Source organism: Phocoena sinus, chromosome 7, assembly GCF_008692025.1.
Source record: "Phocoena sinus isolate mPhoSin1 chromosome 7, mPhoSin1.pri, whole genome shotgun sequence".
Taxonomy (NCBI): domain Eukaryota; kingdom Metazoa; phylum Chordata; class Mammalia; order Artiodactyla; family Phocoenidae; genus Phocoena; species Phocoena sinus.
The window spans coordinates 9,691,042-9,707,883 of record NC_045769.1 but is presented as its reverse complement, the minus strand read 5'-3'; the positions used below and the strand labels follow the sequence as shown (position 1 = coordinate 9,707,883).

Sequence of the window (16,842 nt, the reverse complement as noted above, 5' to 3'; positions counted from 1 at the left end):
AGCTTTTCTTTCTCCCGCTTCTCAATTCTGCTACCAGATATGATAATACTTCTCGCAAAATCCTTACGTGATACCAAAATGAGGAGGTCCAGCATTGTACAACTTTTTTAGTACTTCGTTTAAAAATTATATGGAAATTTATATATCTATATGTCGCATACAAATCACTAAAACCAGAAATTCGGGGAGACTTTCAGCAAATGCATTTGCTCTCTCCTCCTTCCTCCTTTATATATATATATACACACATACAGACACACATATGTATATGTGTGTGTGTGTATACGTGTGTGTGTAGGTGTGTATGTGTGTGTATTTGTGTCTGTGTGCGTGTATGTGTGTGTGTGTGTTTATATGTAAATATAGTCTTATGTAAATATACATTTTTAAAGCTCCCAGGTGTCCCCTCACCTCTGATGGCTTCGTGGTGCACCTTCCTCTTCCCGAGCACTCCAAGTCGTTTGCGTGGCTCTCCCCTGGTGCACAGGTGCTGGCCTTCACCACCAGAGTCAAGCGCAAAGCCACGATAGATTTAGTAACAGAATCATTCACAAAACCTAAAAGAAAATGGGACAATAGTAAATGTAAAGCCAACCAACATTCTTCTGACAAGACTATGACTACAGTTTACACAACATTCAAGTATGGCAAACAAAACAAAATGCAGTAAGTTAAGCCAAGGCATAAAAGCGCGTGGCCATTCAGACCTTGGGCCTTTAAGGCAGGCCACTCTTCCCAAGCATCATGAGGGATGCCGGTCGCCAAGGAAAAGGAGCGCCAGGCACTCTGTCATCACCTTGGCTGCTTTGCTTTGCTCCTGTTCCTGCCCTCTGTGGGCCACCCTGTCTCTGAATTCCATCCCTGCATTAGCACCTTAGAATTCTCTCTGCTTTTGAACTCTTTTCCCTGGCGAGCCACGTGCTTGCATCTCCCTACTCTCTGTCTTCCTGGCTGCTCTGAATAGTCGCAAGCACTAAATCTCCCCTACCCACCCTGCTATATGGGTCTGCCCGAGCAGCTCAGTGCCCTCAAGGGTGGGCATGCAACATGGATCACATTCTCTGTTGGGTTTTTTCATAAATATCTACTTGATCACCAGTCTGGCTGTGCTGTATCAATTTCAGTTATGTGGTTTTAACCATCTAAGAAAACAGGACCAATCATAGTTGAATACCGATCACAAAAGCATTAATGTGTCATATTTATCACTGAATGATCTTTATGTCAAGTGCAGTTATTTGTACATAGTTGGTAGCAATAAATATGTAATAAATAATAGTCTCCAACTGGCATGAGGGAATAATACTGTAAGTATTGTTTACCCAGAAAAGGTGCTTAAGACAAGGGGGTGGAAATGATTCTAGACAGCCATGCCTCTCTAAGCCCCAATTTTCTTTTTTTCTGGGACTCTTTTCACATCAAAAAAGAATGCTTTTTATGATGACAGCTGGACACAGGCCGGAAGTGAGGCTGTCTGGGCAATGGGGCATGATCACCCTGCTCCCTGGACCCTAAGGAATATGCAGGGACAGATCTGCAAAGGGCAAAGCACTACCTTAGTGTAAGGGATGTTTTTAACAGGCAGAAGATAGGTTCAAAACAGCAGCAGAGGATTTAATCCTGTTCACAAGCATCAAGGTTATGTTGGGAAATTTGTGCAAGTCAGAGTGGAGTGGAGACACACCTCAACTTCAAGTTTGGAATTAGGAACCAAATATCTCTTAGTGTCTCGGTACAGACAGGCACTGCTGGTCTGACACGGAGTAGTATTTTACATCCACAGAGAACTAGTTGCTTTCTTCCTAAGATTTCCTATTGAAAACTTTATGGTAAATTGGCTTTGGGACAGAATGAAAAGGATGGTTTAGGCAAACACACCTCCTTTGTAGAGCTTTCTACTTCTTGGTCACGGTCCCACATCACACAGACACCTCAAACCTCCTCCCAGCACCTGCAAACGCCCTGCTCATTCCAACTCTGTAAACGTTCCCATGGTGCCTCTTTGCCTGGAATACACTGTGATCCTTCTCTAGGGGTCATAGCTCAGTTCTCATCCTATTCACAAGTCTTTCCCCAATACCCCAGCCCCCTCCCAGCTCGACCATGTCCATCTGCACTCAAGTACATACTGTTCCATACAGGTCCCTGATTATTTTACGTCTTGGATGGTTACTTGTCAAAACACCTTTACTGAAACTTCCTTGAGGGCAAGGGACAAGTCTCAGAGAAGTGGCAAGTAGGAAGTCAGGATGCAGGTACGCATAGGACCAGAGCAGTAAAGACAAGTCCCAAAGAGGAGTTTCCAGAACGTGCTATCATCCACCAAGTCCACTTGGAAGAACAGCCATCATTAGAATACATAAACTCCAGTTTACTAAAAAAATTGCTTATCAACTTTGATAGAGAAATAGAGCCTGGTACAATGTAGGAGTGCTATCAGAATGCTCATTTTAAAGGACATTTTTACACATAAAGTAGTGGAGGTAAAATCAGGTAGTAATTATAAAGATATTTTTCAACTCTTTGCTCTGTTCTCTAGCTTCACATTAAATTATTTGAAAAATCTATACCATCTGTCGCCTTACTAAGCATTCAGATCACAGAATGCTCTGTAATTCTCTAGAAGAGGCCTCTCTCCAAAGGTTATTTTAAAAATTCTTTTCAACTGTTAAATTTGCTGAGCCAGTAGAAATTCAATTGAGGTGGCCCTGAACCGAGATGGCGGAGTAGAAGGACGTGCGCTCACTCCCTCTTGTGAGAAGACCAGAATCACAACTAGCTGCTGGACAATCACCAACAGGAAGACACTGGAACTCACCAAAAAAGATACCCACATCCAAAGACAAAGGAGAATCCACAGTGAGATGGTACAAGGGGCGCAATCACAGTAAAATCAAATCCCATAACTGCTGGGTGGGTGGCTCACAAACTGGAGAACACTTATACCACAGAGTCCACCCACTGGAGTGAAGGTTCTGAGCCCCATGTCAGGCTTCCCAACCTGGGGGTCCGGCAATGGGAGGAGGAATTCCTAGAGAATCAGAGTCTGAAGGCTAGAGGGATTTGACTGTAGGATTTCAACAGGACTGGGGAAAACAGAGACTCCACTCCTGGAGGGCACACACAAAGTACTGTGCACATTGGGACCCAGGGGAAGGAGCAGTGACCCCAGGGGAGACTGAACCAGACCTACCTGCTAGTGTTGGAGGGTCTCCTGCAGAGGTGGGGGGTGGCTGTGGCTCACTGTGGGGACAAGGACACTAGCAGCAGAAGTTCTGGGGAAGTACTCCTTGGTGTGAGCCCTCCAAGAGGCTGTCATTAGCCCCACCAAAGAGCCCGGGTAGGCTCCAGTGTTGGGTTGACTCAGGCCAAACAACCAATTGGGAGGGAACCCTGCCCCACCCATCAGTAGTCAAGTGGATTAAAGTGTTACTGAGCTCTGCCCACCAGAGCAACAGTCAGCTCTACCCACCACCACTCCCTCCCATCAGGAAACTTGCACAAGTCTCTTAGATAGCCTCATCCACCAGAGGGCAGACAGCAGAAGCAAGAAGAATTACAATCCTGCAGCCTGTGGAACAAAAACCACATTCACAGAAAGACAGACAAGACGAAAAGGCAGAGGACTATGTACCAGATGAAGGAACAAGATAAAACCCCAGAAAAACAACTAAATGAAGTGGAGATAGGCAACCTCCCAGAAAAAGAATTCAGAATAATGATAGTGAAGACGATCCAGGATCTCGGAAAAAGAATGGAGGCAAAGATCAAGAAGATGCAAGACATGTTTAACAAACACCTAGAAGAATTAAAGAACAAACAGAGATGAGCAATACAATAACTGAAATGAAAACTACACTAGAAGGAATCAATAGCAGAATAACTGAGGCAGAAGAACGATTAAGTGACCTGGAAGACAGAATAGTGGAATTCACTGCTATGGAACAGAATAAAGAAAAAAGAATGAAAAGAAATGAAGACAGCCTAAGAGACCTCTGGGACAACATTAAATGCAACAACATTCGCATTATAAGGGTCCCAGAAGGAGAATAGAGAGAGAAAGGACCCGAGAAAATATCTGAAGAGATTATAGTCGAAAACTTCCCTAACATGGGAAAGGAAATAGCCACCAAAGTCCAGGAAGTGCAGCGAGTCCCATACAGGATAAACCCAAGCAGAAACAAGCCAAGACACACAATAATCAAATGGGCAAAAATTAAACACAAAGAAAAATTATTGAAAGCAGCAAGGGAAAAATGACAACTCCCATAACGAGTTATAAGGGAACTCCCATAAGGTTAACAGCTGATTTCTCAGCAGAAACTCTACAAGCCAGAAGGGAGTGGCACGATATACTTAAAGTGATGAAAGGGAAGAAACTACATCCAAGATTACTCTACCAGCAAGGATCTCATTTAGATTCAGTGGAGAAATCAAAAGCTTTACAGACAAGCAAAAGCTAAGAGAATTCAGCATCACCAAACCAGCTCTATAACAAGTGCTAAAGGAACTTCTCTAAGTGGGAAACACAAGAGAAGAAAAGGACCTACAAAAATAAACCCAAAACAACTAAGAAAATGGTAATAGGAACATACATATCAATAATTACCTCAAATGTAAATGGATTAAATGCTCCAACCAAAAGTCACAGACTGGCTGAATGGATACAAAAACAAGACCCATATATATACTATCTACAAGAGACCCACTTCAGACCTAGGGACACATACAGACTGAAAGTGAGGGGATGGAAAAAGATGTTCGATGCAAATGGAAATCAAAAGAAAGTTGGAGTAGCAATACTTATATCAGATAAAATAGACTTTAAAATAAAGAATGTTACAAGAGACAAGGAAGAACACTACGTAATGATCAAGGGATCAATCCAAGAAGAAGATATAACAATTATAAATATATATGCACCCAACATAGGAGCACCTCAATACATAAGGCGACTGCTAACAGCTATAAAAGAGGAAATCGACAGTAACACAATAACAGTGGGGGACTTTAACACCTCACTTACACCAATGGACAGAGGAAAACAAATAAGGAAACAGAAGCTTTAAATGACACAACAGACCAGATAGATTTAATTGATATTTATAGGACATTCCATCCAAAAACAGATTACACTTTCTTCTCAAGTGCGCATGGAACATTCTCCAGGATAGATCACATCCTGGGTCACAAACCAAGCCTCGGTAAATTTAAGAAAACTGAAATCATATCAAGCATCTTTTCTGACCACAACACTATGAGATTAGAAATTACAGGGAAAAAAATGTAAAAAACACAAACACATGGAGGCTAAACAATACGTTACTAAATAACCAAGACATCACTGAAGAAATCAAACAGGAAATCAAAAAATACCTAGAGACAAATGACAATGAAAACACGATGATCCAAAACCTATAGGATGTAGCAAAAGCAGTTCTGAGAAGGAAGTTTATAGCTATACAAGCCTACTCAAGAAACAAGAAAAATCTCAAATAAACAATCTAACTTTACACCTAAAGGAACTAGAGAAAGAAGAACAAACAAAACCCAAAGTTAGCAGAAGGAAAAAAATCATAAAGATCAGAGCAAAAATAAATGAAATAGAAACAAAGAAAACAATAGCAAAGATCAATAAAACTAAAGCTGGTGTTTTGAGAAGATTAACAAAATTGATAAACCATTAGCCAGACTCATCAAGAAAAAGAGGGAGAGGACTCAAATCAATAAAATTAGAAATGAAAAAGGAGAAGTTCCAACGAACACTGCAGAAAGACTAAGAGACTACTACAATCAACTCTATGCCAATAAAACGGACAACCTGGAAGAAATGGACAAATTCTTAGAAAGGTATAACCTTCCAAGATTGAACCAGGAAGAATTAGAAAATATGAACAGACCAATCACAAGCAATGAAATTGAAACTGTGATTAAAAATCTTCCAGCAGGGGCTTCCCTGGTGGCACAGAGGTTGAGAGTCTGCCTGCTGATGCAGAGGACATGGGTTCGTGCCCCGGTCCAGGAAGATGCCGCGGAGTGGCTGGGCCCGTGAGCCATGGCCGCTGAGCCTGTGCATCCGGAGCCTGTGCTCTGCAACGGAAGAGTCCACAACAGTGAGAGGCCTGCGTACTGGAAAAAAAAAAAAAATTCTTCCAAAAAACAAAAATCCAGGACTAGATGGTTTCCAGGTGAATTCTATCAAAGATTTAGAGAAAAGCTAACACCCATCCTTCTCAAACTCTTCCAAAAACTTGTGGAGGAAGGAACACTCCCGAACTCACTCTATGAGGCCACCATCACCCTGATACCTAAACCAGACAGAGATACTACAAAAAAAGAAAATTACAGACCAATATCACTCAAGAATATAGACACAAAAATCCTCAACAAAACACTAGCAAACAGAATCCAACAACACATTAAAAGGATCATACACCATGATCAAGTGGGATTTATCCCAGGGATGCAAGGATTCTTCAATATACACAAATCAGTCAATATGATACACCATATTAACAAACTGAAGAATAAAAAATACATGATCATCTCAATAGATGCAGAAAAAGCTTTTGACAAAATTCAACACCAATTTATGATAAAAAGCCTCCAGAAAGTGGGCATAGAGGGAACCTACCAGAACATAATAAAGGCCATATATGCAAACCCACAGCAAACATCATTCTTAATGGTGAAAAACTGAAAGCATTTCCTCTAAGATCAGGAGCAAGACAAGGATGTCCACTCTCACCACTGTTATTCAACATTGTTTTGGAAGTCCTAGCCACGGCAGTCAGAGAAGAAAAAGAAATAAAAGGAATACAAATTGGAAAAGAAGAAGTAAAACTGTTTGCAGATGACACGATACTCTACATAGAGAATCCTAAAGAGGCCACCAGAAAACTACTAGAGCTAATCAATGAATCTGGTAAAGTTGCAGGATACAAAATTAATGCATAGAAATCTTTTGCATTCCTATACACTAATGATGAAAAATCTGAAAGAGAAATTAAGGAAACACTCCCATTTACCACTGCAACAAAAAGAATAAAATACCTAGGTATAAACCTACCTAGGGAGACAAAAGACCTGTATGCAGAAAACTATAAGACACTGATGAAAGAAATTAAAGATGATACCAACAGATGGAGAGATATACCATGTTCTTGGACTGGAAGAATCAATATTGTGAAAATGACTATACTACCCAAAGCAATCTACAGATTCAATGAAATCCCTACCAAATTACCAACGGCATTTTTTACAGAACTAGAACAAAAAATCTTAAAATTTGAATGGAGACACAAAAGAGACCGAATAGCCAAAACAGTCTTGAGGGAAGAAAACGGAGCTGGAGGAATCAGACTCCCTGACTTCAGACTATACTACAAAGCTACAGTAATCAAGACAATATGGTACTGGCACAAAAACAGAAACATAGATCAATGGAACAAGATAGAAAGCCCAGAGATAAACCCACACACCTATGGTCAACTAATCTATGACAAAGGAGGCAAGGATATACAATGGAGAAAAGACAGTCTCTTCAGTAAGTGGTGCTGGGAAAACTGGACAGCTACATGTAAAAGAATGAAATCAGAACACTCCCTAACACCATACACAGAAATAAACTCAATGGATTAGAGACCTAAATGTAAGACCAGACACTATAAAACTCTTAGATGAAAACGTAGGAAGAACACTCTTTAACATAAATCACAGCAAGATCTTTTTCGATCCACCTCCTAGAGTAATGGAAATAAAAACAAAAATAAACAAATGAGACCTAATGAAACTTAAAAGCTTTTGCACAGCAAAGGAAACCATAAACAAGACGAAAAGACAACCCTCATAATGGGAGAAAATATTTGCAAACGAATCAACGGACAAAGGATTAATCTCCAAAATATATAAACAGCTCATGCAGCTCAATATTAAAAAAAAAAAAAACCCAATCCAAAAATGGGCGTAAGACCTAAATAGACATTTCTCCAAAGAAGACATACAGATGGCCAAGTAGCACATGAAAAGCTGCTCAACATCACTAATTATTAGAGAAATGCAAATCAAAACTACAGTGAGTTATCACCTCACACCAGTCAGAATGGGCATCATCAGAAAATCTACGAACAACAAATGCTGGAGAGGGTGTGGAGAAAAGGGAACCCTCTTGCACTGTTGGTGGGAATGTAACTTGATACATTCACTATGGAAAACAGTATGGAGGGTCCTTAAAAAACTAAAAATAGAATTACCACGTGATCCAGCAATCCCACTACTGGGCATATACCCAGAGAAAACCATAATTCAAAAGGACACATGCACCCCAATGTTCATTGCAGCACTATTTACAATAGCCAGGTCATGGAAGCAACCTAAATGCCCATCGACAGATGAATGGATAAAGAAGATGTGGCACATATATACAGTGGAATATTAGTCATAAAAAGGAACGAATCTAGGTCATTTGTAGAGACGTGGATGGACCTAGGGACTGTCATACAGAGTGAAGTAAGTCAGAAAGAGAAAAACAAATATCGTATATTAACGCATATATGTGGAACCTAGAAAAATGGTACAGATGAACCGGTTTGCAGGGCAGAAATAGAGACACAGATGTAGAGAACAAACGTATGGACACCAAGTGGGGAAAGCGGCGGGGGGTGGGGGTGGTGGTGTGACGAACTGGGCGATTGGGATTGACATGTATACACTGATGTGTATAAAACTGATGACCAATAAGAAGCTGCTATATAAAAAAATAAATAAAATAAAATTTAAAAATAAAAAAATGCTGCTTAAAACAATAAATTAAAGCCTTCTCCTGATTCAGTCAAAAAAAGAAATTCAATTGAATGAGCAGTTTAAAATATGCACAATGTAGTTTTCTAAATAGTTCGCTTCCATTTCCTGAAAGAACATTTCCTGCGCTCACTTCTACAAACCCGGCACTGTATTAGATTCTAAGGTTACAGAGAGAAGTCACATTTGGTTTGTGCCACTCCAAACTTTGGTCAAGAGCAGTGGTCCTTAACTAGTTTAGAAACCAGAAGCTTTATATTTTTGCAGGCGCTTTTTCCAAGTACATATTTCCAGGTTCCAACATAAGTGAGTCAGTGTCAATGGTCTTGGCTGGGCCCCTGTAGGCATGTTATTTATTTTTTTTAATTTTTGTAAATAAGGTTTTATTAGAATATAATCTATTCATTTATGTACATATTGTCTGGACTTCTTTTGCACTGTGACTGAGTTGAGTAGTTGTAACAGAGACTGGATGGTCCACAAAGTCTAAAATATTTACTACCTGGAGCCACACTGAAAAGATCTGTGACCACCATGGTAGGCACTGGGCATACATGGATAAAAGATGGACGTTGTATATGTCCTCGTGGAATTTACAGTCCAGCAGGGAAAACCAGAAGATAAAGTGAGCGATATAGTTATCTGGGTCAGAAGCATCTAACCCCGCCCAAGGGGAGCAAGAAAGGCTTTGTAGGGAAAGTGTGGTGAAGCTGAGTTTCAAAGGATATGTGGAAACTCATCAGGCGAAGGAAAAGGGAGAACAGTGTCACGATCAGAGGAAATAACTTTACATATGTATGTATGTGTGTGTGTCTGTGCGCATGTTTGTATGTAACATAATTTCTCTCAGTGCTTGGTGTTGTCCTCAGTACATTCTGGTTTTCAATGTAGTTGACTATCCAATAATTATTGCTTAAAAGCCCTTGACTCTGAATCTTTAGGGTAGAAACCTTCAGCTCACTCCCTTCCAGGGGTCCCCCATTGCACAGTGAGCCCTAGTTCTAGAAGTGATTCGAGATGCCTCAGGGCAGCAGTGGGAACACTTCGTTTGAGCACGTGAAACACTCCATATTAATAGAGTAAACAGGTGACTTCCCTGGTGGTCCAGTGGTAAGGAAACTGCCTTCTAATGTAGGGGACACGGGTTCGATCCCTGGTCGGGGAACTAAGATCCCACATACCGCAGGGCAACTAAGCCTGTGGGCCACAACTAGAGAGAGAAAAAAACTCACACACCACAACTAGAGACGAGCCCGCGCACCATAAGGAAAGATCCCATGTGCCTCAACAAAGACTCCAAGTGCCGCAACTAAGACCTGATGCAGCCAAAAAAAAAAAAAGACACTAAACAAATTTCTTCCTGAAAGCCCAATATACACTTTGGGAGTTTAGGCATATTCTTTTTATTTATTTATTTTGCGGTAAGCGGGCCTCTCACTGTTGTGGCCTCTCCCGTTGCGGAGCACAGGCTCAGTGGCCATGGCTCACGGGCCCAGCCGCTCCGCTGCATGTGGGATCTTCCTGGACCAGGGCACAAACACATGTCCCCTGCATCGGCAGGCGGACTCTCAACCACTGCGCCACCAGGGAAGCCCTAGGCATATTATTTTAAAAGACTCCTTAAGTAATTCGGACATGTGCTTCCACTTAAGAACCACTGGTTGACAGAAAAACAAATCTAAGTCACAGAAGTAATGTTCTTGTTAAGGTAATGATCACCTTGAATTAGAGGCACGTGAGCCTCTGAAAGCACACTGTGCCCGTCCATTTTTGAAAGTCTAGGCAACTCTGTGATATTTAGGTGATATTCATATTCCCTCACTCATCATAAGTCTCTGAAGTTCCTGGAGACAACTTTGATAAAAGTTTCTACATTGGTTTTATTTGCTTAACAAGACTGAGTATTTGGGCCCTAAAATCCCTTAGTAAACTCTTAAAGAAATCAATCTTTACAGCAGTGTATCACACATTACTACATAATTTCTGATTATGTCACCTAATCCCCCCACATGAGTCAACAGCATAATAAGCATGTTATCTAAAGCAGTACTCTGTTCACATGAGGAGAACGGGGGGCGTGGCGGCTCCTTCCAGGTATAGGTGTAATTTCAGTAAGTTGTTTGCACCTCCCTTTGATCGTGTCTAAGGGAAAAATGCTTGGAGCTCCTCCTCATGAAAAGTAATCCTGTCCGTTTTAACTCTCCTCAAACTGCAGCTGGGTTAGAGCAAAGTAGCCCTCAGGAAAGCCCTCGTGCCAAGCACAGGAACTGTGTCCTTTACAAAGCAGCAGCAGGAGGAATCTGAAATAAAATAGAATTCATTTTTTTTAAAAAAAAGAAGTTCTTTGGGGCTTTATGGGTGATCATTTGAGGGTTGTTGAAAAGCCAGTGTGATTTCTTTGACTCAGCCCTCAAAACGGTGGCACTTCTAACACACTTACAAGAAATGCCAAGGAAATGATCACAGTTTTTTTTCTCTTCCTTAATGGTATGAAATCAATATATGTAACATAATTCCTGAGACGGGCCTGAATAAAAAGCCTTGTCCTCATTCAGAATTCCAAGAACCATAGGGCAACTGACTAACTGAAGACAAAAACCGGTAAAGTCAGAGTGAGGGTGACACCCCAGTTTTGTCCACAGAGCTGTTAGAGAATGAGCTTTTGTCAACACCTGCACTTTCCATGGCCTTTTCAAAAACTAAACAACTGATGCCACATAGGAGGCTATGAAGTTGCTCCAGCAAAAGCATGGTTTAAATTATAAGCAAGAAAGGGGAATAGATAGAGGAGAAATATAAAAGGGAAAGGGAAATAGAAAGAAGGAAGGAGGGAGGGATGGAGGAAGGAAGATTGAAAAAGAAAACCAAAGCATGAGATAGAAACTGCATGAGACAGAAGAAAAGGAGACACTAATACAGAAAGACAAGGAAAGCAGAAATGGAGAAAAGAAAATGAAGGCTGTCCAGCAAAAGTTTCAGGGGTTCTCCCACCGTTTTTTATGGAAGGACGTATCACCTTCTCATGTTCGTGCCTTAGATTCCTCATTCCAACCACAACACGTGTAAAATGAGAGTTCTCTGAAACAGTTCATGGATAAACATTTGTTTGAATAACTGTGTTCAGTCCAACTCTATGATTCTGATTATGAGGCCAAAATACTGAGTCCCTCTAAGTGGAGAGATCGTGCATTCTGGGTGCATCACCCAGCTGTGGGGGGATGGGGCGGGATGGAGGGCCACCCAGGACAGAAGGAGAGCTGAGCTCACTCAGCAGGCGACGACTGAGCTCCAGGTAGCAGGCAGCGTTTAGGTTGCGTCCTGAAGGCTGCAAAAGAACCAGTGAAGAGAGCTGAGGACATCAGCGTGTCAGATGGATGAGAAGGTCAGTGTGTCAAGGGCCAGCGCCCAGATGAGGACAGAGAGGCAGGACGGGCCAGATTAGAGGGGGTCTCGTGACCCTTAGGGCAACGGGAATCCACCAAAGAGTGTGGAAAACACAGGGTTTATGCTTTTTCAAAGATCACGTTTTAGAGGAAGAGCCAAGAAGACTTTCGTAAGGATTGGATGAGGGAAAAGAAGGAATCATACGTAGTGTGGTAACGGCGTGTGCAGTGGTGCTGGAAAGTGACCAGGATGTCCGCTGTGGGCAGGTTAAGTCAGAGATTCAGATGAGATGCGCCCCTCCACACACACGCAAATGGAGCGGCCAAGTTGGTGGTTCAACATAGGACACGGGTAGTTTGGAACATCAGGGCTGAAGATTTAAATCTGGGCCTCATCTGAATCTGGGGGGTTCTACACCATTGGGACAAAAGTACACTCTCAGAGAAGAGAGAGAAAGACCAGAGCCCAGAACCAAGCTTTACAGGCTAATATTCACAGAATAAACTTAGTGTTATATCGATAAATAGAGATTAGACCAGACCAGAATCATATTAGAAAATTTAACTAAAAACAAATATGACTTTTCCTTAGTAGGCTTGATTAAGAAAAGATTTCTGGGCTTCCCTGGTGGCTCAGTGGTTGAGAATCTGCCTGCTAATGCAGGGGACATGGGTTCGAGCCCCGGTCTGGGAAGATCCCACATGCCGCGGAGCAACTAGGCCCGTGCGCCACAACTACTGAGCCTGCGCGTCTGGAGCCTGTGCTCCGCAACAAGAGAGGCCGCGATAGTGAGAGGCCCGCGCACCGCGATGAAGAGTGGCCCCCGCTCGCCGCAACTAGAGAAAGCCCTCGCACAGAAACGAAGATGCAACACACAAAAAATAAGTAAATTAATAAACTCCTACCCCCAACATCTTCTTTAAAAGAAAAGAAAAGATTTCTGCACCATGAAGGAGATAAAGAACCACAAGGAGGAGACTGCGGTCCATGACAAAGAAAAATGTCTCAAGGTCACCATTCAGCTCAAGGGTTCAGAGGCTGGGAAAGGAAGGGAAAGGGGAGGGAGGGAGGGAGGGAGGGGGAAAAGATAACACTGCACTTGAAACGTCCACTTCTACTCAGTGCACAACTGAGTGATCTCCCTAACGAGTTTTAAAACAATAACGAAGGAAAACTCTCTCCAAAGATTATCCTGGGATCTGTCAACACCCTCAGGTAACTAGTTACGATGACAAATACAGGCTGGGTTTCCTTCTCTGCACGTCCCCACTGCCCCTAACTCTTGCACGGACACCCACAAACACTCTGTCCCGCCCTCAGGCCCACACTGTGCTCATTAACACGGTAATAAAATGTTCTGCCATCACTACAGTCCTTTTAGAACAGCGACTTCGCCAAACTCACTCCCTTGGTGCCAATGAGAAGTAGGGAACAACCGAAAGGGGACCCTGTCATTACCTTTGGGATGGACTGGTCCGGTATCCATTAGAGAGCGCGAGAGGGCTGGCTCCTGGCCATTAACTGCTCATCTTACCACTTGGCTTCTTCAATATTAAGACCAAAGAGTCTTAACTGGACTTAGTAGTTGAGGTCTCATTGGGATTAAGAACAAGCGAGATTTGCATTTCTTACTTCAGTGGTTTGGCTAAAGACCGTTTTCTTTCCTGTTAAAGGGAATGCATACGTCCAAAATAAAATCTCTGACCGTTGGAAACAGCCTGCTGAGTTTTCCTTTTAAGACTTGGCGAGTCATTTGGCACAAAACTATAACCTATAAAAACTGTTCACTGTCCAGGAAGTTCCATGGCTGGCACCAGCTAGGCATGCAAGCTTTAAAATATCACAGATCCAGCTCCAGCTGGAGACCCAGGGCTTTTGCATTAACTTGGGCATTGGGAAGGCAAACACCTCCAATTCCCACAATTCGATTCGCAGAAGCAGGGATAAGATGGCGTCTCTGCGCCAACGCTTTAGGAAGGTGGGATGGAGGTTAGTGCAAAGCTTAACAAGCCAGTCAGGATCCCCATGGATTTGCGACTCGATACCTGGGGGCTGGGAAGCAAAACCTGAGAAATACATCATCTTCTGACAGTATCTGGCCAAAGGCAAAAAGAGAGCTTGATGCAGGGTACAAACTTGAACCTAGACCAAATCCAGGGCAGCATGACACTAAAACAAGCCTTACTAATACACCTCCTGCTACAGGAACACAGCTGTCCTTCCACTGCACGTATGCGGATTGCAGTTAGACCACAAGTTAAGGGGGGAAGGGAAGGAACACTAAAGAGCTGTCACTACACCCAGGGACAGTTACATTGATGCTTCATTCGCTGGAGAACCTGCCCGGCCACACCCACCATCTTAGACTTCACCCAAGCTCTTTCTACCTTTTCTCAACAAAGCTCTCTTTGGACTTCCTTGTGAAAGTCTGCATTCTGTTGTTGTTCATTCGCTTGTTTGCTTGCTTTGAAGCTTTGTTGCTTGCAGCAGTAAATTGCTTTTTGGAAAATTCACCTGTCCAGAAGCTCTCATTTCCTGTGGGTTCCTAAGTAAGGTATGGCCAAAAATGCCTTCAGAATTCGAGACACAATGGCACATAACAGCAACGATCCAACTGTAATACTTTTACCATTGCCACGCATTTAAATCATCAGGTAGACTGCACCTAGCCAGATGATTAGGAGAAGTATATATTAAGTAATATCATTTGCTCTAAAGGGAAAAAGAAATTGTAAAGATAATGGGAACATACTATAGACAAAAATACATACAATCAGCTTGCTATTCCCTGAAGAGAGATTGGTTTATGCTCCACAATCTGTCAGACAGAGAAGCCCTCAACAACTACTTCCTAACTCTGCCAACATCTCAGCAGCCCCCTCTCTCTATTCATCCTGCAGAGAAAACTGAAAATTCAATATGAAACACAGGCTGAAAAAATGAACACAAAGGTTTAGGTTAAGAGTTCTTAGGTTGACGTTCTATACTTTTCCAAAACAAGTATCTAGTCCCACAGTAAAGGGTTACTAGCCAGGAGTGCTATATTTTTGTTTAATTTTTTCAAGATAGTCACCCTACCACACTCCTTTTTCCACTAAAATTAAACTAAATTATTTGTCCTGAGTAAGACCTGAGTATTTGAACCATGGGAGGTTGCCCACTGTTATCCATTCTCCCCATATTCCTTTAATAACAGAATTGGGAGTTTTTGCTGGGAACAACTGGGTCACCCAGCCTCTCCTCAGTGACTTGGGGAGAGGATGCACGGCACTTCTGTGTTATACATTTAAGAAGACAAAGCAAGCGCTCTTTTTAGCCTTTCCCCCTTCCCAGTGGCTGATATGTCACTGGGGCAGCCAAGGCATCCGGTTTGAATCCAGAGATGGGATCTGTGTGCTGCCCTCCATCCTGGACCAGCTACCTCTAGATTGAAACACTGAAACGGAGCAAGACCCTATGGTCCTTCCCCACCATGTCCCCCGCCTGCATTTTGTCTGTAGAAAAACTTTAGCCAAAAAACAAGTTTATTCAGAGAAGTGAGAAAATGCATAAGCAAAGGAAAACCGTCAAACAAGACCAAATAACAATAGTTTAGTCATTAAACGAAGTCAAGGACCTTAAGTTCCTCTTCAAGGGCTATAGATAATATTCTGAGCCGTATCCTCTGAGCTGTCTTATAGACACTGAAAGCCCCACCAGGTGGAAGAAGTTAACTACGTGATGATCAGGATATAGCCACGACATAAGTTGCCACAATTCTGAGAACTGGCTTCAAAGAAATGGGAACAAACCGACTCCAGAACGGAAGATGAACTGTCCTTAAAACAACCAAGATGACGCCGATCAGACCACCGCATGACCGATTTCAAGACGACGGTCAGAGCTGACTGTGCGGTTTCTACATGTAGCCCTCTCCCTCCCTCTGCCTATATACCCCTGAGACTCCCCTTTAAAAGCTCTTGCCCCTGACTGTCAGTGGGGAGTCCACCACCACCACCCACCACCCCTGCTGTGGCCGGCCACCAAAATAATGTAAACTTTCCTTTCCACCAACCTTGCCTTTTTATTGGCTTTAGAGCCTGACCCCACTTTCTGTAACAACATGACCGAGAAATTAACATGTAACTCGTTTAAGCCACTGTATTCGCGCCATCTCTCCATTATGACAGCTTAGACTGCACCTTGACCAACACAGGCCTGCAAAGGAACCACATCAAACTCCTTCCCCTGTGCTGCATCCCCCCACCCCTACCACTTGACTCAGCAGGAATCACCATTTAGCTACGACTTGCTGTTCCAAACTGACAACATACTAACTCCATCACTTCCCCCATCCCTCCTCTTCCTTAATATTTCCGAGGCAGGTTTGGCCATCAAAGTGGCTCAGCTTATATCAGACACAGGAAGAGTAGGAGGGAATTGAGCACCAGTTTAGGAAAAAATACTTAATATTATTCCTTTAATCACACAGGGATATTATAAATATATATATTAACAGATGAGATATTCTAGCATTGGATTTTAACATTTAATGTACTCTGTATATAGTATATGTTTCACATTACAGAAGTGGGTAATTGTCCACCATATCTATCCATTAATTCCAAGTGAATGCGTCCTGATTAGCGGCTTTACAGTAAATACTAAAACGAGTAACCA

The 16,842-nt window shown here is 42.4% G+C and overlaps 1 protein-coding gene and 1 long non-coding RNA gene across 2 annotated transcripts in view; one reads left to right on the top strand and one right to left on the bottom strand.

Moving 5' to 3' along the window:
• Positions 1-16,842, bottom strand: part of DNER (delta/notch like EGF repeat containing) — a 324,602-nt gene that overhangs the window by 153,016 nt on the left and 154,744 nt on the right. The window contains exon 7 of the mRNA XM_032637757.1: positions 412-557. Within this exon, the coding sequence (XP_032493648.1) occupies positions 412-557 (146 nt within the window). The remainder of the gene's footprint in view (positions 1-411; positions 558-16,842) is intronic.
• LOC116756715 lies at positions 2,285-15,842 on the top strand. Its single transcript, XR_004350744.1, has 3 exons — positions 2,285-2,298; positions 3,271-3,272; positions 15,707-15,842. It is a non-coding gene; the product is annotated as an uncharacterized LOC116756715 (long non-coding RNA).